The 27,253-nt window shown below is 37.5% G+C and overlaps 1 protein-coding gene and 1 pseudogene across 1 annotated transcript in view; both read left to right on the top strand.

Annotated features, from left to right (window-relative positions):
• Positions 1-27,253, top strand: part of ANKRD27 (ankyrin repeat domain 27) — a 72,144-nt gene that overhangs the window by 29,140 nt on the left and 15,751 nt on the right. Inside the window, exons 13-19 of the mRNA XM_069082793.1 lie at positions 14,965-15,047; positions 15,765-15,880; positions 16,311-16,403; positions 19,299-19,496; positions 20,663-20,722; positions 20,821-20,940; positions 21,925-21,969. Of these exons, the coding sequence (XP_068938894.1) occupies positions 14,965-15,047; positions 15,765-15,880; positions 16,311-16,403; positions 19,299-19,496; positions 20,663-20,722; positions 20,821-20,940; positions 21,925-21,969 (715 nt within the window). The remainder of the gene's footprint in view (positions 1-14,964; positions 15,048-15,764; positions 15,881-16,310; positions 16,404-19,298; positions 19,497-20,662; positions 20,723-20,820; positions 20,941-21,924; positions 21,970-27,253) is intronic.
• On the top strand, positions 9-14,958 carry LOC138157120 (EKC/KEOPS complex subunit LAGE3 pseudogene; annotated as a pseudogene).

Below are 27,253 nucleotides of genomic sequence, written 5' to 3'. Positions count from 1 at the left end.
GAGGGTCTTTGGGGACATAACACAGGGCTTGGGAACATTTATGTTGAAAACATTTGTGGGCTGATCTAGTGGAAAGAGCAGTTAAGTTTTAATGTTGACCCTGCCACTTATTAGTTATATTACCTTAGGCAATCTTATGAATTTGAAGAAATAATTTAAATTATGTGTAAAATGGGGATAATACCATTTGTCCTTCACATGTCACAGGGTCATTATACAAGCAAGATAGATACAGAGAACCTGAAATGAGACAGTGCATGTGAAAATTTTTGTAGACTTTAATGTACTGTGTGTAAAAAATTAATTGCTCTTTCTGACTTTTGAGGGGGAAAATCTGCCTGTATAGTAATAGGGTATATCATTTTGGTGTTTGAGCAAGTTTTTTTTCAGGCATTTTGTGGAATGGGAACAATTTCATCTTCAGCTTCTTCCATTTCTCATCACTCTTTCTCTTTTGAGAGCACACTTGATAGGGGTACTGCTTCTTGAAGCAAAATGTTGAGTACAAAGTTGATGTTCTTCAGTAGGGCAATGGCTAAGCAAATTGTAGTATATGAATATAATGGAATATCATGCTGTAAGAAACAGCAAATATGAGGAATTCAGAAAAACATAGGAAGACATTAATTTTATACAGAGTAAAGTAAGCAGAATCAGGAAAACAAAATATACAATCACTACATTGATATAAAAAAAGTTAAATTAAATTGAATATTATATAATTCTGATGACTAATCTTGAACCTGTAGAAGAGAGGAAGAAATGATTCTTTTGTTGGAGAGTTTGAGGACTGTGCTAGATAGGGTTGACTGACTGGTTTTGCTTAACTTTCTTGTTATGTTTCAAGAAATGACTGACTGTGGGGAAGGAGTAGATATGGAAATGACTGATGTTAAAGGAATCAATAAAACATTTTTAATGAAAGGCATGGCATACTAGAAAGAGTTCTGGATTTGGAATTAGGAAATCCTAGACACATTCTTACTCTGACATGTCCTGATTTTGTGATGATTAGCAAACTCATATGACTATGACTTTCTCTAAGCATAATTTTCCTTTAGGAGTTCATTTATGGTTTGTCAGTTTCTTTGAGTTTGGTTAAGTTGTCTATTCTTTGTTCTGTTCCTTGTTTTGTTTTGTTCTTGGCATTTTATATTTTTGTAAATACCCAGACATTTCATTTGTCAGTTTTATTGGTATCTAGTGGGGCAAAATAATTTCTCATTATTTCCTTTATTTCTTCTTAATTTGTTGTGCACTTTTTCTTTTTTTTTCTTTTTTGGAGGGGGGAAGGCAGGGCAGTTGGGGTTAAGTGACTTGTCCAAAGTCACACGGCTAGTAAGTGTTAAGTGTTTGAGGCTGTATTTGTACTCAGGTCCTCCTGACTCCAGGGCCGTTGCTCTATTCACTGAACCACCTAGCTGCCCCATACTTTTCATTATTGGTGAGGAATTGATGCCCTAATAGGTGGTTAGTATTTATAAAAATGGTATGTACTGTTGCAAAGCATGTATACTGATTTCTTTTACCATTCAATAACTGCCTGAGGTGCAACAGATCTGATATAGTAAAAATAAAATTTAATGCATAACTGTCTTGCTTTTTTTTTGTTAGATTTGTCTAGGTCTGAAAGGGGTATATGGAAGGTTCCCCATTAATATAGTTTTATTGTCTATTTATCCTTGTAAATAATTTAACTTTTCTTTTAATTATTTAGATACTGTGTAAAGATTTGGTGCAAACATATCAAGTATTGATATTAATTCATTGTCTCTGGTGCTTTTAACGATAACGTAGTTTACTTTTTATCTTTTAAAAGATATTCTTTTTCTTACTGTTTCAGCTTGCCTACTTTTTCACCCCTTGTTTTGTCTGACATGATGGCTACCCCTAATTTTTTCAAGTTCAGTCGAAGCATGAGATTTTCTTCTGGTCACTGGCTCTAATTGTGTGAATCTTTGTGTTTCTCGTACGTTTCTTATAAACAAATTGTTGACTTCTGCCCTCTTGTCCATTCTGCGACATGCTTCCGTTTTGTGGGTGAGTGCGTTGCACTCATGTTCTGTTTCATGGTTCACTCTGTTTTCCTCCAACACTTATTCCTTCCTTTGCTTCCTGCGTCCTCTTCACAAAAAGAAGGGGCGGTGAGCCCGGCACGCGGGGTTATGCCCGACCCGCACAAAGCGGTTTTGCTCTCTTGCTCCTCTTACGCTCCCTGTCCCCAGGTCCCAGGCACAAGTTATGACTCTGCTTTTAAAGTCCTTCACAGTTTGCCCTCAGATTCATTTTGTTTTGTTCATGATTAATCCCTTCCCAAGGCTACCCACACTTCTGTTCCCTGCCTGCATCTCTCAGATCCCTGCAAATCAAATTATATTTGGATCTACCCTCCTTGGCTGCCTCAGATGAAAGTGAGGTTTAAGTGATTTCCATTCCTCTAATACCTCTTTTCCTTTTTATTTTTTCTTTGACATCATCAAAATGTAATGAAGTGTCTACTGGGTCTCTTGTCCTATTTAGCTCCCTTTGTGATCCTTAATAACACTAGGATTCTGAAGTGACACTTGTTTCTTCTCTTCTTTTAAAAATGTAAACACTTCATCCTTTTATAGTTCCTCCCACTTGATTAAACATATTTACCTTTTTTTGTTTATTCGTTTCAATTCCTGTGTTAGTAGTATTTCAATGTTTCTACTTAGCTTTCACCATTCATCATGATTGCTTAGAAGTCCTGTATATTGATTAAAAGGCCACTTTTTTCCCTTTGCAGGGAGAAAATATTAAATTTTGTTGGGTTAGTTATTTTTGATTGTAATATTATATTTCCTGCCTTTTGGAATATCATATTCTAAGTTCTCCTCGTCTTTATAGCTGCCAATCCTCGTGTGATCCTGATTATGGTTCCTAGAACTTGAACTCTTTCTTTCTAGATGGTTTTTTTTTTTTTTTTGGATGTTTTCTGTATTTTTTCTTCTACTTGGAAGTCTTTGATTTTCCTGGGAAATTTTTTTTAGAGGTTCCTTTCAGGAGGTAATTAGTATATTATTTTCATCTTTACTTTGCCTTTAGGTTCTCATTGGTCTAGGCAGTTTTCATTTATGATTTCCTGAAATATAATGTCCAGAATTTTTTATGATTATGGTTTTATGGGTGTCCAATGATTCTCCAGGTCAGTTGTTCGTGTCATCAAGTATCTTGCATTTTCTTCTATTTTTTGTCTTTTGATTTTATTCTAATATTTCTTGCTCTCGAATGGAGTAATGACTCTATTGCTCCAGTTTTCATGGTGCCTGTCACTTGGATAAGGTTTACTAATTCTGCTCTAGTGTATTTGTTTTCGATTCTTTACTCAAGAGCTTCCTTTTTTTCTTTTCATTTTAATTCTTCAAGCACTTTAATTTTTTTATCTCTTTCTTCATTTCTTGGATTCAGGGGTGGAGAACCTTCAGCCTTCAGGCCTTTTATTAAGGGGATTTGTTCTGTGAAGTTTGGATTTGATCAAAGGACTACACTTGAGGACCTAGAGGGCCACATGTAACCTTGAGACCACAGGTTCCCTACTTCTGTAGGTATTCATGTAGTCCTTTTGGAAAAATCAGTTTTTTTAAAGTTTCTCCTCATAGTTATTCCAGAATTACTTTTTGTGGGCTCTCTGGACTTTAAACAATATTTGATAACTAGTTGGTATTGTTTTTGGTTTACTTATTCCTTCAGCTTTATTTCTTTAGTTGGGGCTTTTCTGCTAGGATGTGTCCTCTCCCTCCATGCTTTTGGGTAATGTGTCAACCTTGCTTGATCTTGCTCTTAGTTCTCTAGGTTTCTATGAAGATGTCCTGTGGGGGTTAAGCCTCTGTGGAGGCACTATGTCTTGATAGTCCTCTATGTCATCTCAAGACAAGGTAATACAGACTTTGGACCACAGATATGTCTAAGTCATGTTGCCACTGATTACTTCCTTGCCCTCTACTAATGTTCCCAAGAGCCCTCACTGTGTGTTTACAACCACCCTAGCCTTTTCTTGGGAAAGTTCTCTGGTCTTACTGTCTAGACAGACAGTCCTATAGACTACATGTATCTCTGTGTTGGGATTCTGACATCGCATTGGAAGCAAGGTTCAGTGTGAAAACTGAGAAGGAAAAGGATTTGAATGGAGGGCAGTTTATGACCTGGGTCAGGAAGGTCAGCAAGTCCATTATAAAGAGTCTGCTTGGAATGTGGAAGAGTGTTATACAGAGGAGAAAAAAGGATGAAAACCTACTTCATACTTGGAATTAAGAAACAAATTTGAGGCTCATCCTGGAGATGAAGGGACAGGACAGCCTGAAGCAGGAATAACTGCTTGTTTTCCAAGTAAAGACAAAACACATCCAAATGTGCTTTCAAATGAGACATCATCCTGTAAGAGCCAGAAAAAGAAGCTACAAGACATAAATAGTATTAGTTTGTGGCTTCCTGCTGAAGGTAACGAGGAAGCTGTTAATCAGCCTAACAGACAATAGAAATTTGTGATTTTCCCTGTTCATGCTTGTAAGACATGACAGTCTCCTTAAGATGCATGGAAACAGGTAACTATTACCCACTCTTGCTTAATGAGGTGGTTTCAAATGGTGCTGTCAAAAGGAGTACTAGAAAGCACTGCCACAGGTTGTGAATCCTTGAGACTGAAAATCTTAGGGCCACCGGTGGTCCTTTTATCCCTGTTGCCCAATAGAGACCAAGGATTCTGATTTAGAAAGTGAACAACTGGTTAAAAAGATGGTGTCTAAGAATGGAATTTGGATTTTTCAACCAGAGTTTAAAATATAGGAGTGACAGCCTCTTGAACAAATTTAGAGTATACATAACAAAGAATGTAAGAATGTGTTTTCCAGTATCTTTCAGGTCTTATCCAGCAGGCTTAAACTTGAAAGAAGAAGAGAAGTAAAGATACCTAAAATTCAGAGGCAAAAATTAAGATACCTAAAATTCAAGAAAGGAATCAGTAATAAAACCTGAGACCTTTAATATTAACAAACAAATGCACCAAATATGGCTGACAGCCAATATGAACTAGAGATTCTATTACAAGGAAGCACTCTGATTTTAGAAATATCACTAAGGCTTAATGGGATGAAGCCTATGACTAGAATATAGCTTTGGAAAGGTACAAGACAGGAAAAGGGGCTATGATAGGCCAGGTTTGACTTTGAATGGGCTGATAGTTCAGGTTTGGAATTATAATAAAACGAGACACTCATAGAAAATTTAATAGTAGACAAAGGGAAGTTTAGGAGGCAGAGTCAAGATTGTGTTTGGAAGAAATACATTGAGCTTTCTTCCTGGCTCTCCTAAAGATCCATCAAGCAGATCTAGAAAATACATATGAGTACTAATCAGAAAATCCAAGAAAAAGTTCCAGTGAGTCATTTTTCCAGTTCATGTTGTCATAAGGAGATACACAGAGATATCTCTTAGACAGTAAAGGCAAGGTCTAACCAGGAATTACTGTGCAGAGCATTCATTCTAACCCAAGGAGAGGCTGTGCACCAAGACTAGAAGAGATTCCAGATATAACATAGAAGGGTCTGAATTTGTATAGGGTGCAAAAGCTGGTGCCATCTGGGAGCCATGTCATACACTGCTCAGTTCTGGGTCATAGATACAGGGTAGACTTCACCTAGGAGTGGAGTCCCAGGTAAGGAGTGGTTGTGGGCCCTATCCTATATACTAAGCAAGGAGGAAGTTCAGAAACAAGGAGCAGCTCTGTGACTCTGACCCCCTCTACAGCAGAGTTGGGATTCTTAGGTCTATCATTTAACCCAGTCTGAAGTTTGCAAAAGAATAACTGGGGCAGGAATCCTGACCTAGACCAAAGAGAAACCAACATTTCTGTCACTCTGAACCAGCAGAGCTTTCTAGCTAACTGATAGTAGCCGAGTCTAGCAGCAGTTTACTAAAGCTCCAAATGAGGCAAACTCAGCCTTGTTGCTCAGACTGAAATACAGGTCAGGAACTTTCAGAGATCAGATGGCAGGGTGGAGGGGGAGGTAGAGTGATCAGACTTTGCCCTGTATCAGATTGCTTTGGGAATGCTGAAAGCTTGCAGGTCTCTAGCCTGTGCCGTTCCAGATATCCTTGATTGCCATACACTCACTATCCCCCAAAAGAAGCAGCAAAACCACTTCTGAAGTCTGAAGTCAGAAGTCAGAAAATAGGCTGGAAGAATGGACAAATAAAAATATCACCATAAAAAACTGTATGGTGACAGAGATGCCCATGACACAAACTCATAAGAAAAGAATAACTCCAAAATATAAGCAAATGTAATGGTAATGAAATTTAAAGATCCCTTTGTATTGAAGAGCTAAGAGGTACTTAGCGCCTAGTTCAAATTAAGCCTCTGTTAAAGAAACAGAAGGTATGAACTCCTGTTGCTGACATAACAGGAAGGGGATGAAAAGGGAGGAGCAATACTGTATATAAGGAAAACTCCAGAGAGGGAGAGTCAGAACTCCTTGGGATAAGCTTCATGGAGGCAGAAGCAGCTGCTGCCAAGGAGGCTGAAGAGGAAAGGCCCAGGCTGCAGAGAATGATTTTGATTTTGGGAACCAGCTGGAGCTTCTGCTGGGGAGCTACCAGCTTCTCCTGGGAGCTGCTGAAGACTGAGGAAGCATGACTGTGATACTGGTACTTTGTATGAACCTGTTTGTGGCTTTGTTAAGCCTTGTCTTCCCAGGAACACAGATTGTGAAGGATTTAAGGTGGACTGGACATTGTGAGCGCCAGCGTGGAACAGGAACAGCACGGAGAGCTGGACAAGGAACTGGGAGCTGTCTGCCTTTGAACTCGGGTGACAGTTTGGTGAACCTCCCAGGTAGGAGCTGGGACCATGGAAGGGGATCCAGGGAATCTGAGAGATTACCCCGAGTCAAGCTGAAGGAAGACTTTACTTGGATACTGTGTACTAACCTAGAAGATTGTAACTTATTTGTGACAGAGTTGGATGGCCTGTGTAATTTACACTACCCCTTAAGAGAGTGCTGACTAGTGACTGATACCGTAACTTAATGTGCCCTGTGAGTGGAGAACTTTGACTATTGTATTTTGTGACCCTTAAGGAGCCTCCTTAAGGATGATTGAATTGAATTGAGTTACTAAGTGATTGATTGACTAAATGATTATACTTTGTACAAAACTGTGTGACTACTGTGGGGAAAATTATGTGGCCATATTCTGTGATAAGTTATTGTGAATGCTGTATTTTGATTATCTGTCATAAGTTGTAACATTGTGAATGCTGTACCTTGATTTACTGCTAATGTTTTGCTTTGATTTGTTATTGAATAATATTGAATATTCACTATACTATGTAATCAGAACCTTAAAAGCTATTCACAGTAGCATTCTTTTGGAAAGCTGCTTGTACTTGGCTTTACAGCAAAGCCTCAGAGAAAAACACAGTTTATGCACAAATTCAACTAAAATTCCTAGAAGAAATGAAGCAAGTTAAAAAAAAAGAATTTTTTTTTAATCAATGGAATGAGAGTGCTAGAAGGACAAAACTAGAAAAGAAATGAGAGCTATGGAAGAAAGAATTGGAAAGGACAGGGAGGGAATAAATGTCTACATCAAACCTACTATGTTCCAGGAACCGTACTAAGCATTTTACAAATATTATCTCATTTTATCCTTTTAACAATTCGGTGAGTTTGGTGCTGTTATTATCCTCATTTTATAGTTGAGGAAACTGAGGCAGAGGTTAAGTGATTTGCCCAGGGTTCCATAGCAAGTTAGTGTCTGACCTCAGATTTAAACTCAGGTCTTCCTGACTCCAGGCACAGCACCCTATCCATTGTGCCATCTGGCTGTGTCAGCTAAGAATTAACAGCTTGGCAGAAGGTGTACAAAAAAAACTTTGCCCAGGTAACAAACTCCATGAAGATTAGAATGAACTAAATATAAGCCAATGACTTCATAAGACAACAAGAAATATTAAAACAAAGAAAAAAGACTTTAAAAAAGAAGAAAATACAAGATATAGCAAAAACCACCAACCTGGATAACAGGTTGAGAAGAAAAAATTTAAGAATCATTAGACTACCTGAATGCAATGGCTGAAAAAATAAAGCCCAGACATCATATTTCAAGAAATCTTAAAATTCCCCTAGCTTTCTCAGAACCAGAGGTGAAGCGGAAATATGAAGAATTTGCTGATTGTTGAAAGAAACTCTAAAATGAAAAATTCCAGGAACATTATAGCTAAAATCCAGACCACTTTGGGAATACTTGAAAACTTCTAAGTCAAAAATACCGTGAAGCAATGAGAAAGAAAGAATTCATGTATTGAGGAGCCACAGTCAGAATCACAGCCGTGAATAGAAAGGAACAGAGAGGTTGGACTATAATATTCTAGAAAGTAAGGGACATAGGTTATCCTCAAGAATAGTTTATTCAGCAAAATGGAGTATAATCCTATAGGCAGAAAGTTAATGAATATATGACTTTATATGACTTTAAGGAATTATATGACTTGCAAGCATTCCTGATGAAAAGTTACATAAAAACTTTAAAGTGCAAACACTGAAATTAGGAGAAGCAATAAAAAAAGAAACATGAATGGACAATCATAAGGGACTAAGCAGTGATAAACCATTTACATTTGAATATAAGGAAATGATACATCTGTCTCTGAACCTGTCATCATTGTGGGTGAGAGGAGTCTAATTAGAGGACTTGAGAGTACTTAATTTATGTTCTGATAATATGAAGAGGAGGATGGAAAGTGAGGGGAAAAGGAATACATGGGAGAGAAGGAGGAGAAGTAGGTAGGGAAAATTACCTTTCAGAATTGGAGTACACAAGTTGATTCCTATTCTCATCTCACAAACAACTGAGTACAGAAATATATTTCATTCACCCAAGTTCCAAATCTAGATATTCTCAGCTCTGTCTCACTTAAATCCAATGCATACACATGTAAAGACATCACCCTCATGATGTCATTGGTCTCCTTTGAGAACTACTGAAGAACAACAAAAAAACAGCATCCTTGTCTCTTCATTCTCATCTCTTGTCCCTACCAAACTCCCACCCAATGAATGATTGTTTCTATCTTCATAGCATTTCTCATATATAACCCCTTCTTTGACACTATAACCACCCTAGTATGTGCTCTCATCACCTCATGCGTAGACTATTTCAGTATCGTGCTACGTGGTTTTCTTTGTCTCTTACTGCAATCCACTTTCCACTGAATTGTCAAACTGATTTTCCTAAAGTAGCAGATTTGACTGTATCATTCCTATATTCAGTAAACTCCAGACTCCTTTTTATCTCCAGGATTAAATATAAAATCCTCTCTTTGGCTTTCAAACTCTTCATGACCTGGCTGCTTCTCACCTTTTCAGTTTTCTTAATCTTACTCCCTTCCATGTTCTCTGCCGATCAGTGACAGAGGCCTCCTTCCTCTTACTTGCAGAAGACACTATCTCCCAACTCTGGCCATTTTCGGTGGTTGTCCCCTATGTCTGGAGCACTCTTCTTCATCTCTGTCTCCTAGCTTCCCTCACATCCTTCAGGTTTCAGTTAAAGTTGCACCTTTTTCAGAAAGCCTGTTATAGTCTTCCTTAATCTTAATACTTTTCCTCCAAGACTACCCTCAATTTATCTTGCATTTATCTCATCTGATTATAGTTGTTTACATGTTCTCTCTCCCATTAGACTAAGAATCTTGAGAACGGGGATTTTTTTTTTTTGCCTTCCTTTGTATACCCAGTGCTTTTCACAGTGCCTGGCTCATAGTAGGTGCTGAATAAATGTTGTTTGACTGACTGACTCAATAGAGAAGCAGAAAGGAAAGGGTCTAAAGGAAAAGGGGGAATAAAAGGGAGGGTAGATTAATAGAGAGGTTAGTCCTAAACAAACTCCCAAGGATATGCAAAAATGTTTATATTTCTCTTTATTTTGGCAAAGAATTGGAAACTGAGGTCTTGCCCATCAACTGGGGCATGGTTGTACAAGTTAAGATATATAAATGTGATAGAATACTGTTGCAGTGTAAGAAATGGTAAAGGGATTGGTTTCAGAGGAATCTGGAAAGAATTGGATGAACTGAGGAAAAAAGAAGTGATCAGAGCCAAGGTAATAATTTCTCGATTGACAGTGATATTCTAAAAACAAATAGCTTTGATTTAAAAAAAATTCAATTTTATTTTTAGGTTTGTGTTCTTTCCCTCCCATCTCAACCCCTCCCCCTTATTGAGAAAGAAGGAAAAACAAGACCCTGTTACAAACTTGTTCAATTGAGCAAAACAAATTCCTGCTTTGTCTGTGTCAAAGAAAAAAATGTATCTCATTTACGCTGAATCCATTACCTATCTATTAGGAGGTAGGCCGCATGTTTTATCATGAGTCCTCTGGAATTGCAGGTGATTATTATGTTGTTATTCTACAAGTTGTTCTCCTGGTTCAGCTCATCTTATTCACCATCGATTCATACAAATCTTGGGCATCTCAAACTCACCTTTTCATTCTTTCTAACAGTATACTAGTATTCCATTGCAATCCTGTACCATAATTTGTTCAGCCTTTCTGCAGTTGTCTGACTCTCCCTTAGTTTCCAGTTTTTTGCCACCACAAAAAGAGCTGCTATAAGTAATTTTGTACTTACAGGTCTTTAAAGTTTCTTTGCTCTCTTTAGGTTATAGACCTAGTAGAGATACTAATAAGACTAATACGGATATGCAGAGTTTAATAACTTTTTGGGCATAATTTCAAATTGCTTTGCAGAATGAGTAGACCAGTTCACAGTTCCACCAACAATGCGTTAATGTACTTGTTTTTCCACAACCCCTCCAACATTTGCCAATTTCCTTTTTTTTTTTTGGTCAACTTTGTCAATCTGATGGGTGTGAGGTAGAACTTCACAGTTGTTTTAATTTGTATTTCTCTAATTAGGAGTACTTTAGACCTTTTTTTTTCATATAGCTTGGATTTATTTTCCTCTGAAAACTGCTTGTTCATATCCTTTGACCATTTATCATTTGGGGAATGTGTGCCATCCTTTTCAACAAAGAATTACTTAAAGAAAGACAAAGAGCAGTTGAGTAAAACCAACCAATATATACACTGGATCTGATGGTGTATGCAGCATTCCACATTCATGGTCTGCCTCCTTTGTAAAGAAAAACTTAGATTTAAAGAATATATATATACATATACATATATATGTATATATATATATTCAGAAGATGGAAACAGGGTTTGTAATAGAGGATTAATATGGGATGTGGCATAGTTCTGTAAGAGGAGTATAAGGAACATTAAACCTCAGGATGACTATAATTGATGAGGAAAGCTAAGGATAATAAAAGTTTTTTTTTAATTTTTAAAGTTTCAAAGGAAAAAATCAAAGAAGGGGCAGAATTAACTGTTGCTTGGGATGAGACAATAACAGCTGACATCAGAAAGAAGGCAGGAGCCATTTAAGATTTATTTTGCATTGTTTTTTTCTGCTAAGGAAAGAATGATCTTTGGAATGGGAAGGACAGAATAAAAATGGCTAATAGGGAGGATGATTTCCAAGATAATTAAACAGATATTAGGAGAGCACCTAGGTACACATGATGAGTTCAGGTCACCTGACCTAGATGAACTATATCTTAGGTACTAGAAGAACTTGCAGAAGTGATTTCTGTGCCACTGCCAGTGATCTTAGAAAAATCATGGCAGCTGACAAAGGAGCCACAGGATTGGAGAAGAGAAGATACTGTTCTGATTTTTTAAAAATGGAAGAGAACTCTGTAAAGTGTAGGTCAGTGAGTTTGACTTTGATTACTGGAAAAAAATTTGGATTATATTACTAAAGAATTGGTTAGTGAATATCTAAAAGAGAAAGCATGATTATAAAGAGCCAAAATGAAAAAGAATAAGCATGAATGGATGAAGACTCCTGAGACAAAGAGGAAGTGACCGAAAAATTGTTACTTTAGTGAAATTAATTTGCATTTAAATATCTTAGCAAGTGTAGTTGCTAGTATTGGTAACTTAGTATTTATCTTTTAATAATTAAAAAAATATAAAGAACCAACATTACTTAACAAGAAGAGGTCATACTGGACTAATAACTTTATTTCCTTTTTTTAACTAGGTTACTAAACTAATAGATCAGAGAATACTACAGATACAGTTTGCCTATGTTTTTAGCAAAGCATTTGATAAAGCCTCTCATACAATTCATGTGGCATAGATTATAATAAAATTAGGTAGATTTGGAAATGGTTGAATGGCCAAACTCAAAGTATGGTTCTTAGTGAGTCTGTATCAAATTGGAGTGTCTTAGGAATCTGTACTTGGGGCTATACTGTTTAATATCTTTATCAATGAGTCAGATAAAGGCAAAGATAACATACTTATGAGAAGAAGCTGGGAAGGATAGCAAACCCACTGGAACAACAATGTTAGGGTACCAAAAAAAAAATCTTGACAGGCTAGAACACTGGACCAAATGAAATAAGATGAAATTCTTAAAGAATAAAAGTAATGTCTAATATTTAGGCTAAAAAAAATCAACTTCCCAATATGGGGGAGGTATGGCTAGATATCATTTAGCCTGAAAAAGATCTGAGGGCTTTAGTGAACTGCAAGCTTAATATGAATCAACAGTGTAATAGGATAGGGTTTTCTTGGGAGTATTGACCCCTTTTGCTCTCCGGGTCGCGGGGGCACATGAGCCGGTTTTGCGGTGGCTGCATCAGCTTTGCGGTGGCTGCATCAGCTTTGCAGGGAGCCTCTGCCCAGACGGGTTGAACTTTTTATTGACAAATTGACTTCTCAAGCATGGAGGCAGCCATCCAAAGGCCACACCATCCAGGCCCAGGTGGAGACAGCAACACCACAGTAGACAGCCATGGTCGTGGCTTCTATGACTTCTCTCTGTCAGTCCCCTTCCCATCCACTAAGGAAGCGGAGATTGCATGCCGCGCCTTGGACCCAGATCCTGAGCCTCGCCGCAGTGGTGTCCAGCGGGAGTTAACTGTCATCGGAAACAAATTGGTTCTCCACTGGAGAGCGGAAGAAGCGCGATTCTTTCGAGTGTCTGTCACCACCTTCCTGGACTATCTGGCTCTGGTGCTGCAGACCATGGAGCGTTTTGGGCCCCCAGGGCCCCACTGAGATACCACTCCTGACCCTCTCCTAAGCTGCATGTGCTGGCCCAAGTATCCCCACACAGTTTCCAAGCCCTTTCCCCCATTGAAGAAGAACTGTCCAAAAGACTGAGCTTAGAAAATATGGGAAAATAGAAAGCAAGACCCTTCCCCAGCTTCATTCCCTGCTTACTCAACCCTTCCCCATACCTCACCCAGCTTTGAACATCACTTTCTCTTCAACCAGAAAGATGGAAATTGGAACAGAGGGATCCTGGTTCCAGTTTGCCAACTCCAGCATGAACTTGTTGCAGAAAAATAAATGTCATTATACAAAAATATACAAACCCCAGACTGACTGATCCCTTAATAAGGGATCCCACTATGGACCAGATTTGGCCTAGAATTTGAGTTGCTGAAGGTAATGGGAGGTTTTTTTTTCTGGGGGAGTAGGGGTTGCCTTTAAGCCTCCGGGACAGTTGGTGAATAGGCTAGAGATGATTTAGGAGGAAGGAAGATTGTGGATACTTAAATGTGTGCTTGTTGTCCCTCTCGTTAAGAATGTAAGCTCCCTGGGGGCAGGAACTGTCACTTTGGTCTTTGTATCCCTAGCCCTTAGCATAGTGCATGAAACTTAGCCAGCACTTAATAAATGCTTGTTGAATGGCTGCTTGACTAAGAGTAGCTGGAACGATTAAGGATAAGGATTTCTCCTCAGCCTCTTTTGGCCCTTCCCTTACTGATCCAAGGGAACGCTGAGCTTTTTTCTTGTGAGTAGAGCAATAACCAACAGCAGTGGGGTCTGTCCCCTCCCCCATTCCTGGTGCACAGAGGAACACGTAGGAGTGTTGTGCACCTGCTTGCTCATTCTCCCCCTTTCCCTTCTCTTTCTCTCACCCACTGCCCCTCTCTTTCCTTCCCTGTGACTCTACCCTTTTTCCCTTCCCACCTTTTGCCTCCCTCTCCTTGGTTTAAGGGTAGGAGGTTCAGCTGGGCCCAGGAGAGGGAACAGTTCTTTTTGCAGGAGTGGTCAGGTCTCTTGAAGGTTATTGTTCAAAGTTATCTTTTGAATTTATAGTTTTAATGGCTTTTCGTGTTTGTATAGAGCTGGATAATTCCCTCAAAGTCCATGTTGTTTCAGATTCCTCATTAAATTTTCCCTCTTTCAAACGAAAGAAAAAACAACAACAGTGTAATAGAGTAAAGAGAGCTAATACAATCATAACCTGAATTAAGAGAAGTACAGATAGCTTTTTAGAATAAGGAGGGAAGAGTCTTGCCTTGGTCAGTCCCATCTGGAATATTGATTTCAGTTCTGCATGCCACATTTAGGAAAGATGTTGATTAACTGAAGAGTATTTAGAAGGCAGCAACCAGGATGTTAAAGGATTTCATGTTCATGCAGTATTAAAATCACTTTAAGGGACTTGGAGGAGACTTTCTCTCTTGAAGTGTTTGAACAGCTGCATTTAGAAGGGGGTTTAGACTTGTTCTGCCTGATTCCTGAAAGCAAGAAGTTTTGGTCCTAACATAGGACAGTGATTCCTCCCCTTTAGAGCTGTTCCTCATTGGAGAAAGTTGCCTTGGCAGGAGGCATTTGAGCAGAGGTGAGGAGACCATGTGTAGGCTTTGCAGCAGGGGTTCTTTTTTGAGTGTGAGTTATATAGTAGGTACTGATGAGTCTCTTTCAGCCTTGAGACTCTATGATTATAAGCTTTATAGCCAAAGTGACATCACTGAATAAAATCCACTTGAACTGGAAAATGGTAGATTGATTCAGAATTTTTCCTGATGTGTCATTTATTTTGCTGTTTTTCTTCTCTTCACTTCTGGTCTGTAGGAGACTGAATGACCCTTCAGTTGTCACTCCTTTTTCCAGAGATGACAGGGGTTACACGCCACTGCATGTAGCTGCTGTTTGTGGTAGGTAGCCTTGTGCATTCTTCTTGGTAACTGACATGGCTCATAAGGTTAAGTGAATTCATTGATCAGGAGGTTGTGTATTTTCTAGCCCAGTGCTCTTCATCTGAAAGCAGCCAGATCCCCTTTTTGAAATGCCAAATGCTTTGTCAGCTTGCTCTTCAGTTGCTTCAGCCTTGATGGCTGATGAAATGATCTCTGTCCAGCCTGAAGAGCAGGTTGAAAGCCTTCCTGTGAAGCGTACCTTCCAGTATTATAATGAGTGTTGTGCAAACAGCAGCTCTGCACCTCCCTTCCCTTCTCCCTTATTCTCCATTTTCTCTACAAGTTGAGTCAGATATATCCAGCTGTTCTCATAGAAAGAACAAACATCTACTCTTTTGCCTTTTATTGATCTGGACTGCTACTTGCCAAAGGCTAGATACTTTTTTATATTAACTCGAAACTTATGTTGCTTACACTTACATTACTTTATAAAACTTTTTAACTCAAGGAAGTTTGAAGGAGGGGGTACAGTTTTGTCATCTTGAATAATGTAGAAGCTCTGACTCCTTTAAATATCAAAGCAGTTACTCTATATAAACTGAAGCAAGTAGATGATAAAGAGAAAATTAAGTTGGGATTTCCTGTTTCACTTTGGAAAATCTTTGTTTCCCCTCAATTTCCTCCCTCTCAGGAATGTAGCTTTTATCTGTTTTGAAGAACTTGTATTCTCTCTAGGGCAAGCATCACTCATTGATCTGCTGGTTTCCAAAGGAGCTGTAGTGAATGCAACTGATTACCATGGGTCAACACCTCTTCATTTGGCTTGTCAGAAGGGCTATCAGAGTGTTACAGTAAGCAGTTCATTGTTTCAGTAATGCCTGGGTATGATTTAAACATAGAAAGACAAAAGATAGTCAAGTAGAAGTCCATATTTGATTTTGTTGTTATGCCAGTGGTTTTTCCATAAGCTTAATTTCATTCTTGAATGTGGTTTTACTTCCTGTCTGCCACATGACCTTCCTTATACTAATGAGGACAAGAAAGTAAAAGGCAGAGCTGTTATACTGGCACATACATAGTTTTGGGCTTGGTGGCATAAATAGCTTGCCTTGGGTTGGGAATAATAAAACCAAGGGAATCCTTGGCCCTTAAAAATTTAAAGAATTTAGGTTTGCATGTGTCACACTGGTTCATGATGGTATTTAAAGAATTACAACATTATGCCATTTGTACTTATACATTAATTTTCAGCTGCTTATTGTTGACTCTTTCCTTTTTAAGCTTTTGTTGTTGCACTATAAAGCGAATACAGATACTCAAGACAATAATGGCAACACAGCTCTCCATTTAGCCTGTACATATGGTCATGAAGATGTGAGTAGTTACTTTCTAATTAAGTAGACACTCTGATAGTATTATAATTAACAGTTATTTTGTTTTAAAAAATGAAAAATTTTAATGTTGATTTTGTTTATCTGTCATTATCACCTGCCTTTATGATTGCTGTAGCCTCCTAAAATGTCTTCTCACTTTGACTCTCTTTACCCTGCTAGTTTATCTTTTATGCCAAAGACAGAATAATCGTCCTTGTATATAGATTGCCTCATGAATTCGACTTCTTAATCTGGTGTTTGAGGCCTTCTGCAATTTGATAACATCTTACCTTTCTAGTCTTATCTGTTATTCATCCTCTCTATGCACTTTACACTCCTGCCATACTAAATTGTTCTTCCCAGAGCACAGCAGAGTATTTTCTGTGCTTGGAATATCCTTCTTTCCCCTTCCTTTAAAGCACAGCTCAAATACCTTTTTCATGAAGCGTTCTCTATTCTACCCCCTCTTTTCAGAAATAACTTTTCTCTCAGACTTTTCAAAACATCTTGTTTTGTTGATGTATTTTTTCATGTCATACTGCATATTATAGTTTATTTATGTCTTATCTTCCTCTTAGACTATAAATTCCATGAGAGCAGAGATAATGGCTTATCTAACATTTGTATCTTCTAATAGCCTTCTTTCCTAGATTGTGGTACTCTATGATTTGCAGGCATGATACTGTTTCCTAAAAGAAATCCAGCCTGATCTCCTCCTCTTCCTCTTCTTCTTCTGGTCCAGCATTGCTACCCTGTGACAGTACCAGTCCAAGACACATGTACTTATGTACTAACTTAGTGATTCCACTGAGTTACTGCTACTCAGATATGTCTAGTTTGCCCATCACACCCTGATCAATAAGTGTTTTTCATCCTTTTTTTTCTCTTAATTTTTTTCTGTTCAATTTTTTCTTTTTATTTTCAGTTCTAAATTTTCTTTCTCTCTCCACCCTTCCCTACCTCTTGAAGAGGTAAGAAATGGGATACCCATTGTATATATGAAGTCATGTAAAATATTCCCACATTAGTGTCAATGTGAAAAAAACCCAAGAAAATAAATATACATCAATCTGTACTCGAGTCCATCAGTTCTCTCTCTGTAGCCATATAGCATTTTTCATTATGAGTCCTTTTAATTGACATAGATCACCATATTGATCAAAGTAGCTAAATCTTTCATAGTTAATTAACATAATATTGCTGTTACTGTGTGTAGTGTTCTCCTAGTTCTGCTCACTTCACTTTGTTTCAGTTCATGCAAGTCTTCTTAGGCTTTTCTGAAACTACCTCCTTTGTCATTTCTTAAAGCATAATATAATTCTGTCACAATCATATACCATAACTTGTTCAACCATTCCCCTTTTGATGGGCATCCCCTGAATTTCTAATTCTTTGCCACTACATAAAAGAACTATTATAAATATTTTTGTACATATGAATCCTTTTCCTTTTCCTTTGATCTCTTTAGCATACAGACCTAGTAGGAGGGATTGTTGGGTCAAAAAGCATACATCATTTTATAGTCCTTTGGGCATAGTTTCAAATAGTTCTCCAGAATGGTTAGACCAGTTCATAGCAACGTTAGTGATGTTTTAATGTACCTATTTTTCCATATCTACTCTAGCATTTGCCATTTCCTTTTCTATTATATTAGCCAATCTGATGGGTGTGAGGTGGTGCTTCAGTTGCTTTAATTTGCATTCCTCTAATTATTAGTGATTTAGAACATTTTTTCATATGGCTGTTTGCTTTGATTTCTTCTTCCGAAAACTACCTGTTGATAACCTTTGAACATTTGTCAGTTGAGGAATAGCTCTTATTTTATATATAGAAAGTTCTTATTTCTAATATATAGAGCTCAGTTCTTTATATATTTGAGAGATGAGACTTTTATCAGAAAAACTTGCTGTTGATTCCCACCTTCCCCTCCCCCCCAGCACTGGTTTTGTTTGTGCAAACTCTTTGATTTAATGTAATTAAAATTATCCATTTTGCCTCCTGTAATTCTCTCTGTCTCTTGGTTGGTCATGAATTCTTCCCTTATTCATAGATCTGACAGTCAATTTTTTCCATATTCCCCTAATTTGATTATGATACTCTCTTTGTGTCTGAATTATGCACCTATTTTGATATATGGTGTGAGATGTTGATCTAGTTTCTGCCAGATTGCTTTCCAGTTTTTTTTCTTGGCAGTTTTTTTCAGATATTGAGTTCTTGCCCCAATAGCTGGGATCTTTGAGTTTATCAAATACTATGTTGCTGTGGTCATTTACTTCTTTATAATGTATACCTAATCTATTACATTGATTAACCACTCTATTTCTTATCTCATTCTTTTCCCCCTCAGTTTCATTGGTTAGATACATCTTAGAGATACAGATTTCACCAGGAGGCTTTGTTTTGTTTCAAGACTTAGTGGGATTAGTGGTAAAAACTTTTCCTGGGATCAGGTTTGGGATAACTTGGACTTCTTTGTTCCCAAAACACAAAGACTCTCCCACCTATGATACTAAAGGCATTTTTGCCTCTTAGTGAATTAAAGGACTTAGATTTTTACCTATCATTTAAATTTATATGCCCAGTTATTGTCTAGTGCAGAGATATTGTCTCTTTCCCTTTTAAGATTCTGCTTCAACTCTGAAAGGCAAGTATGATGCATACAGTGTAGCACCCTTCATATTATGTGCATTAAAAAGAAAATCTTATTCTGATAATCCAAAATCCTTTTAAATTTAACCAAGTATTTATTGCTCTGTTATTTGATCACTGTATAGAATTAAAACATCCTTGTTGGCATTACTAAGTGATGGGAGAATGATGGAAGTAGAAATTTTAAACTTACCATTTTTGCTTGATGCATAGCGCATACAGTTATTGTTTCCCGATTTCTTTGCAGTGTGTGAAAGCTTTAGTCTACTATGATGTGCATTCTTGTAGACTAGATATTGGTAATGAAAAAGGAGACACCCCTCTTCATATAGCTGCACGATGGGGCTATCAGGGCATCATAGAAGTATTGCTGCAAAATGGAGCCAGCACTGAACACCAGAACCGAATGAAAGAAACACCACTGAAATGTGCATTAAACTCCAAGGTAGCATTTTTTAATCTCTACATTTCAGTCTTTATAATTTGTTTCCACAGATTTATCTTTTGTTTTCTTTCACAAATAATGCAGACATATTTGAGGATAGAATTTGGCTCACAATTGCTTAGTTGCATTTGGATGTTAATTATTAATGCATTTCACTTATTTATATTTTCAATTTTCAAAGTACCTTTCTCAGTGGAGCATCAAGGGTTTTAAATAACCAGGTAAATCCTTTCTGCCCAAGGCATAGATGGAAATAGGAAAAAAGGAAAAACGCAACTCCGAAAAATCTTTACAAGGTAGAGTTAGGAAGTAAGGGTGTGTGTAACAAGTGCTTAGAGATTGAGTTTCTTTTTACTTAATTATCAGTTCTTTATAGAGACTTTCCAGTTCCTCTGTCATTTCTATAAATCTGCCCTAAAATGGTCATAGCATTGTTTAGATTTTTAGCATAGCTTGTACTCAAGTTTCTGTATGTTTGTTGTTTGATTGTAATCTACTTTCTACTTCTATCTATTAGCTTCACTTAAAATGTGATTCTTTTATTCCATTGAGCCTTTTCACTAATGTGAAGAGTATTATTATTTTAACTTTATTCCTTGGATCACTCTGATCCTGAAACTTTTTCTGGCTCAGGTAGAGAAGTCTTCCTAGATGTTGTTTTTTCCTTTTTTCTTCTCTTCGGGTATTTGGTATTTTGGGGAAGACCAAGAGGGAGTGGTCCAGAATGCTTCTCTGTGGTTTCTTCCATTTGCATTTCTGGAAATTGAGATTTTCCTGTAATTTTCTAAGTTATGCCTGTCCACTTTGTAGGTTTTTCGTCTTCTCCAAATCTTCATTTTGGATTTTAGCTTGTAGACAGTAGTTCAGGGGTGGAGAACCTGTGTGGCCCTCTAGGTCCTCGGGTGCATTTGACTGAATCCAAACTTCATAGAACAAATCCCCTTAATAAAAGGATTTGTTCTGTAAAACTTGGACTCAGTCAAAGGCCGCACCCAAGGACCCAGAAGGTCCCTCAACCCTGTAGTAGTTTATTTTGGAGAAGTCACATTTTATATTATAATGTATGATCAGATTGGAGTTACATGTTGCTGTTAATATTTTGGATGACTTTTTTGTTGTTTCTTGTTTCCCTTCAGTATTAAAAAAATTTTTTTTTTTAAAACTAGATTGTATCTGTCATGGAAGCCAGTCACCTTGCTTTTGAAAGGGGAAAGAGATCTTCTGAGGTAGCTCTCTGTATTTCCTTTTGCTAATTTAATCTTAACTTCAACAAAAATATGACTTTTCTAGTGTTTAGTGATGGGGTGTCTTTTCTTTATTATAGTCGCCGATTCGTTCTCCTCTGTGTTCATTGGACTCCATCAGTCAGGCCTCCTCAATCTCAAGTTTATCTTCAGCTTGTGTAGACCTAAGACAAGAAGAAATAAAAAATAATTATAAAGAGGTGAGGTTTCTAAAGGGGTTGGTATTTGGCTGTTTAGGGCAGGACTCTGCAATTAAGAACTTTCTTGTCTAGCAGATAATACATGACATGGAGTATGGTCCTGACAAAGCTGTCCATTTAACCTATATCTCTGAATAACATTGGAAGTGTACCTGTTTCTTTGGTATCGTAAATTATGTAAGTTCTGTGGCATGTAGAAGTAAAAACATTTGTTTATAGTTAAATCTGTTATTTACTATGGGGGATAATCTTCAGTGAACATTTAAATAAAGATTTCTTTTAGCTTGCCCCCTAATATAACATATGGCTTGTCACATAATAGGTACTTTTTAAGTGCTTGTCTGTTGGTTGATAATTCTGAGCCATCTCTCACCTTTCTTTAGCCTGGAGTATTAGTTTAAGCTAACATGATTAAGAATAGCGATCTTGGGGCGACCAGGTAGCACAGCCAGTAAGAGCACCGGCCCCAGTGTCGGGATGACCTGGGGATTGAATCCGGGCTCAGATGCTTAGCACCACACCCTTAGAACCCTGTAACCTTGAGCAAGTTACTTAACCCCAATTGCTTTAAAGAAAAAAAAAAGAATATAGATCTATTACCAAAAGAATATAGATCTATACCATCATCTATTATAAATATATATATATATATATATATATATATATTACTTCTATATATAGATCTGTTATCCATATTGTACCTTCTAAAGCCTATTACAAATGCCTTTTGGATTATAAATGCTATTGCTAACCTCCATTACTATCAATAATTGAGAGTTGGTCCTGAATCTTTCAGTTAAATGTTTATGTTTCACAGGGTGATTAAATTATCATAATCTGCTTAAAAACTTTCAACAAACAAGAGCTTATGTGTAATGAACTTCAAGGTTAATGAAGGTCACTGTTTTCAGAATCATTTAATTTTAACATTACAAAAGCCATTTGAAGTACCTTGTCTGATTCCATCCTTTCCTTTTTTCAAAGGTAGAAAAACTTTTAAGAGCTGTTGCTGATGGAGATCTAGAAATGGTAAGTTCTTAGAATTACTTTAAAAAGAGAAGATTGAGTGTGAGTCTTTATGGAGTCAGAGGACCTCATTTCAAATCTCAAGTTTCTTAATCTGCAAAATGAAGGAGTTGGACTCATTGGCCCCAGTTGTCTCTTTCAGCTACATCCAGTGACCTTCTGAAACATTTGATGTTATTGACCACCTCCTTTCTAGAGTTCCTTCTTTTTCAGTGTCTGACAGTGTTGCTTGTTGGCTTTCCCACGTGTCGGACTGCTCTTAGTTTCCTTTTGTTAATAATCACCTGGCTGTTCCCCAGATTGAGTGCTTTCTCTTTTGTACCACACTGACTCCTTGTTGCTCAACCCCATGCAGTCACTTTTCCATCTTTTTTTCTTTTTGGGGGAGGGGTTAAGATTTGAGATTCTGCCTTCAAAACATCCTTACCTTTCTCTTCATTTATTGTGCTCTCTCTATGGTTGAGTCCTTTTCTGCTTCCCTTGGATTGCTATAACAGCCTTCTAGTCTTCTCTAGTCTTCCCTGCAATTTATTTTTTATATAAGTGAGATTTGTGATCTCATCAATGAGCATATTTTCTCCATTGGTATAGGTCATAACTCATCCATGCCTTCTCATCCTATGTTATTCTGGAGGCCTTCCTTTAAAGTTTTTTTTTAATGTTTTGTTATTAATTTTAAGTACCTGGGCCATCTTTTTATTATTCCTTTTTCTTGTCACTGACCTACTTCATTTTTGAATATTTCCTTGATGATTTATTTTATCCCATTAATTGTGCATAGGCCTTCATTGGGAAATTGCTATAGTCTACTTGAGCCATGTCTGTCTCCCTTGACTTAAAGGTTTAACCACAGTTCTGATTTCCTCAGATTTTTGTGGTGTTCCAACATTTTCAAGCATATAACATTAGCAGGAAAACATTTGTATTAAAAAGATGAATTTTTTTGCTGGGGAAGGTAGAGTGGGAAGGGCAGCATGGGATCATTAATAGAGCAATTTCCCACATGCAGTTTTCTTTCTGTTCAATTCTGGACCCGACTCACTGTCTACTAGTTTTAGCCCCATTTATAGGTACTGTTATACTCATTCATTTGACTGACCATTTGTCATAGTTGAGATAATAGACTTTTTTATTCATTTGGTTTTTCCCACATGAGTTGTTAAGTCTGATCTCTTAAGTGATTATATAACTTACTGAAGATCCTGTAACGTTCTGGGGTTTTGATGGGGACTGTACATGACATTTTCATATTTAAACATCTCTTTGGAGGGCTTGTCCCAAGAGACAGAATACCATGGTGGATAGAGTACAGTATTGAGAGTCATGGAAAGAGTCGAGTACAGTATCCCACTAGCTGTATCAACCTCATTAAATCATTTAACTGCTGAACCTTGGTTTCCCCATCTGCAACATAGGGATAATAAGAGCACATGTCTCACATTGTTGTTTTGAGGATCAAATAAGATAATATGTGAAATGTACTTTGAAAACTTTTGGTCAACATACAGATGTGGGCATCTTTTATTATCTTTATTATTATTTATTAGCTACAGGGAGTCATAGACTCGTGACTCTAGACCTGCATTCAATAGTCCTTGGAGCTTATTGAGTTCACTTTCCTCATTTTACAGATGAGGTTTTTCATTCCCACCTAGTACACAAGTGGACAGTGTCATTTTTAACCTCTATTCTGACAGAGTGCTTTGCACATAGTAGGCAGGTAATGTTTATTAAAATGAAATATTGAAATGGGAGGGAGGCTTAAAGGGTATGTGAGACTTATTTTTTAAACTAAATATTTTAAAGTCCTATTTACAGAAACATTCGTTCACATGTACAATGATAAAGATTCAGTGAAATAGCAAGTCATAATAATACATTATTAATGGTTGAAAGGACCACAGAGGTTGTCTAGTTCTACCATCTCTATTTATAGAGACCCAAAGAGAAGGAAACTTGTTGGCTAAAGCTAAACCCTAAGATCAATTCACCAAAAATTATCAGATAACTAATGCGTGCAAAGCACTAGGGATACAGAGGTTGTTGTGAAACATTCCCTGCTCTCAAAGGAGTCTATCATTTCGTTGAGGGAAAGATGATTATAATACAAAGGGGTGTCAGAATACAAAGGTTCAGGGAACACTCTGTAAGAAATTTAATGAGGGAGAAATCATTAACTGAGGGGGTCAGAGAAGGCTTCATGGAAGGGTCTGAGTTGAACCTTGAAGGGAAGGATTTCAGTTGATAGTAATTTTTCTTAAGCACAGATTTGACTTATGTGACTTCTCTATTTAGTCAACTATTTTGGGATAAAATATAAACTGTTCTGTCCAGTTTTAAAAGCTCTACAGCACAAACTAGCCTCATCCTATCTTTTCAACTTCATTGGAAATGTCTTTTCTATCTTCAGTCTGAGATGCAGCTGAAAACTGGCCTCTCACTCAGGATCCTTCATCTCCCAGCTTCTTGCCTTTTCATTGTCCATCCTATGTACCTGGAATGCACTCCCCTTCACCTCAGTCTCATAGAATCCCCCTCTTTCTTTAAGGTGCAGATCAAGCACCATTTTCTTCTTTTTTTTGCCTTTCAAAAAATTTTTTTGGAGGGCAATTGGGGTTAAGTGACTTGTCCAAGGTCACACGGCTAGTTTTGTGTTAAGTGTCTGAGGCCAGATTTTAACTTGGGTCCTTCCTGACTCCAGGGCCGGTGCTCTATTCACTGCACCACCTAGCCACCCTGCACCATTTTCTTCTTGAAGCCTTTTCTGATTTCCACTCAAACCCCCTTCCCCAGAATTGCTAGTTTCCTTCCTCCCAGGCTGCCTTGTATTTACCTACTTTTTATATGTTTTTAGTTATTCACTTTATATTTGTGCTGTATGTAAGCTCCTTAAAGTAGGAATTGATTCATTCATTTAACTTTTTATCCCTAGCATCTAGCAGAGTACCTAGTACACATAGAAGGTACCTAAAAATGTTTGTTGATTGATTGGCAGAAGTGGTGGCAGAAAGCATTCCATTCCAAGCATGGGGGATATAGTGTAAGCAGAAGCAGAGACAGAATAAGGATGTGTAGGATGAAGAGTAGTCCAGTTTGATTGGAACATATAGGACATGAGCAGAGGCTCATTACCTGGAGTTTGACAATTAAATGATTTTGATCATGGTAACTCATGTAACAGATAAAGATACAAAATTGTCCTTACTTCTATGACTTTCTTGTAATTCTACATAGACAATTAAAAAATGGAGTAGAATGCTGAAACTCTGACAGTTTTTACACCACCTACAAACATTAGTGCACTAACAGTTAAAAGGGTGATTCATGTCCTATGACTCGTGAGTGAATTATATGGTACTGGAACAATTAACTATATCATTATTGACATTCTTTCTATAACTGAAACCAGAAGATATAAAGAAGTTGCAGAATCAGCTCACAGAAACTTATAGGGTTGCTTTCATTTTGGCTCAAAGGCAACAGGATATATTTATTTCATGGGATCCTTGTCATCTTTTCTGTAATGACTATGGGCAAAGGGGATCCATTATGAAGATAGCTACAGTTTATATACAAACATTTGTAGTAGAAGATGAAGTAGACATTCTACATATGGCCCAACTGGATCCTTTAAAACTAAGTCACCATACTCTTGTTGTGAAGATCGATACTGGGGTGGACATGGGAACATTTGATTGGGATTAAGAAATGAAAGAGGCTCTTCATTTTTCAAATGCTTTATTAACTTCTGATTTACATCATTCATTTCCGCCAGATTTTGAGTTGCAAATTTTCTCCCCGTTTTTCCCCTACCCACTGCCCCAAAATAGCAGTCCCACAGGACATCCCCTCCTCCAATCTGCTCTCTCCCGTATTTTCTCCCACACCCCTTTCGACTTTTCCAGTGGATCTCTATGCCCCAGTGCCTGTATATCTTATTTCCCAATTACATGTAAAATAGTATTAATAATAGTATATATATGTGTGTGTGTGTGTGTGTGTATACACATACATATATATATTTAAATATTTGATTTTAAAACTTTGAATTCCAGATTCATTCCCTTCCTCCCTTGTCATCCACCCTTACTGGGAAGATAAGCAATTCAGTATAGGTTGTACATGTGTAGCTAATGCAAAACATTAACATAGTAGATATATTGTAAAAGACTGACTATATTTCCCTCCCTCCTATCCCACCTCCCACTTGTTCTATTCTCTACTTTGATCCTGTCCCTTTTCAAAAGTGGGTGCTCCCAACTTCCCTCCCCCCCAGGCCTGCCCTCCCTTCCATCATCCCCCCTCTCATCCCCTTCCCCCCCTACTCTCCTGCAGGGTGAGATACCCTATTTAGTGTGTATTTCATTCCCTCCCCAAGCCAAATTCAATGGGAATAAGGTTGACCCATTCCCTTTTGCCTTCCTATTCTTCCCCTCCATTGTAACCATTTTCTCTTGCCTCTTCTATATGAGATAGTTTACCCTATTCTGTCTCTCCCCATTTCCTCTCATTATATTCCTCTCTCACCTCTTAATTTCACCTCTTAAGTATCATCCCTTCCTGTTAAATTGATCCTGTGCCCTCTATGTATACCTGTAAACATATATACACACATTCACATATGTATTCATATGCCCATAAACCCTCATATATAGACATATATATATATTTCTATTCCCTTCAACTACTGAGAAAAGTTTCATAAGTTACAATTATTATTTTTCCATGTAGGAATGTTAATAGTTCAGCTTTAATAAGTTCCTTATAATTCCTTTTCCCTGTTTACCTTCTCATGCTTCTCTTGCTTCTTGTATCTGAATGTCAAATTTTCTATTCAACTCTGTTTTTTTCAGTGAGAATGCTTGAAAGTCCTCTATTCCACTGAATGACCATATTTTCCCCTGAAACATGATACTCAGTTTTGCTGGGTAGGTCACTCTTGGTTTTAAACCCAGGTCCTTTGACCTCCAGAATATCATATTCCAAGCCCTTTGATCCCTCAGTGTAGAAGCTACTAGATCCTATGTTATCCTGATGGTATTTCCACAATATTCAAATTGTTTCTTCCTGGCTGCTTGTAATATTCTCTCCTTAATCTGGGAATCCCAGAACCTGGCTATAATATTCCTAGGAGTTTTTTTTTTTTTTTTGGATCTTTTTCAGGAGGTGATCGGTGGATTCTTTCAACACCTATTTTGTCCTCTGATTCTGTAACATAGGGCAGTTTTCTTTGAGAACTTCCTGGAGGATGATTTCTAGGTTCTTACTTTGATCATGGCTTTCAGGT

The sequence above is a fragment of the Petaurus breviceps genome, unplaced genomic scaffold (assembly GCF_028583685.1).
Source record: "Petaurus breviceps papuanus isolate PSGF00001 unplaced genomic scaffold, PetGlider_PUasm1.0 171, whole genome shotgun sequence".
Taxonomy (NCBI): Eukaryota; Metazoa; Chordata; class Mammalia; order Diprotodontia; family Petauridae; genus Petaurus; species Petaurus breviceps.
This window is presented reverse-complemented; position numbering and strand designations above follow the sequence as displayed.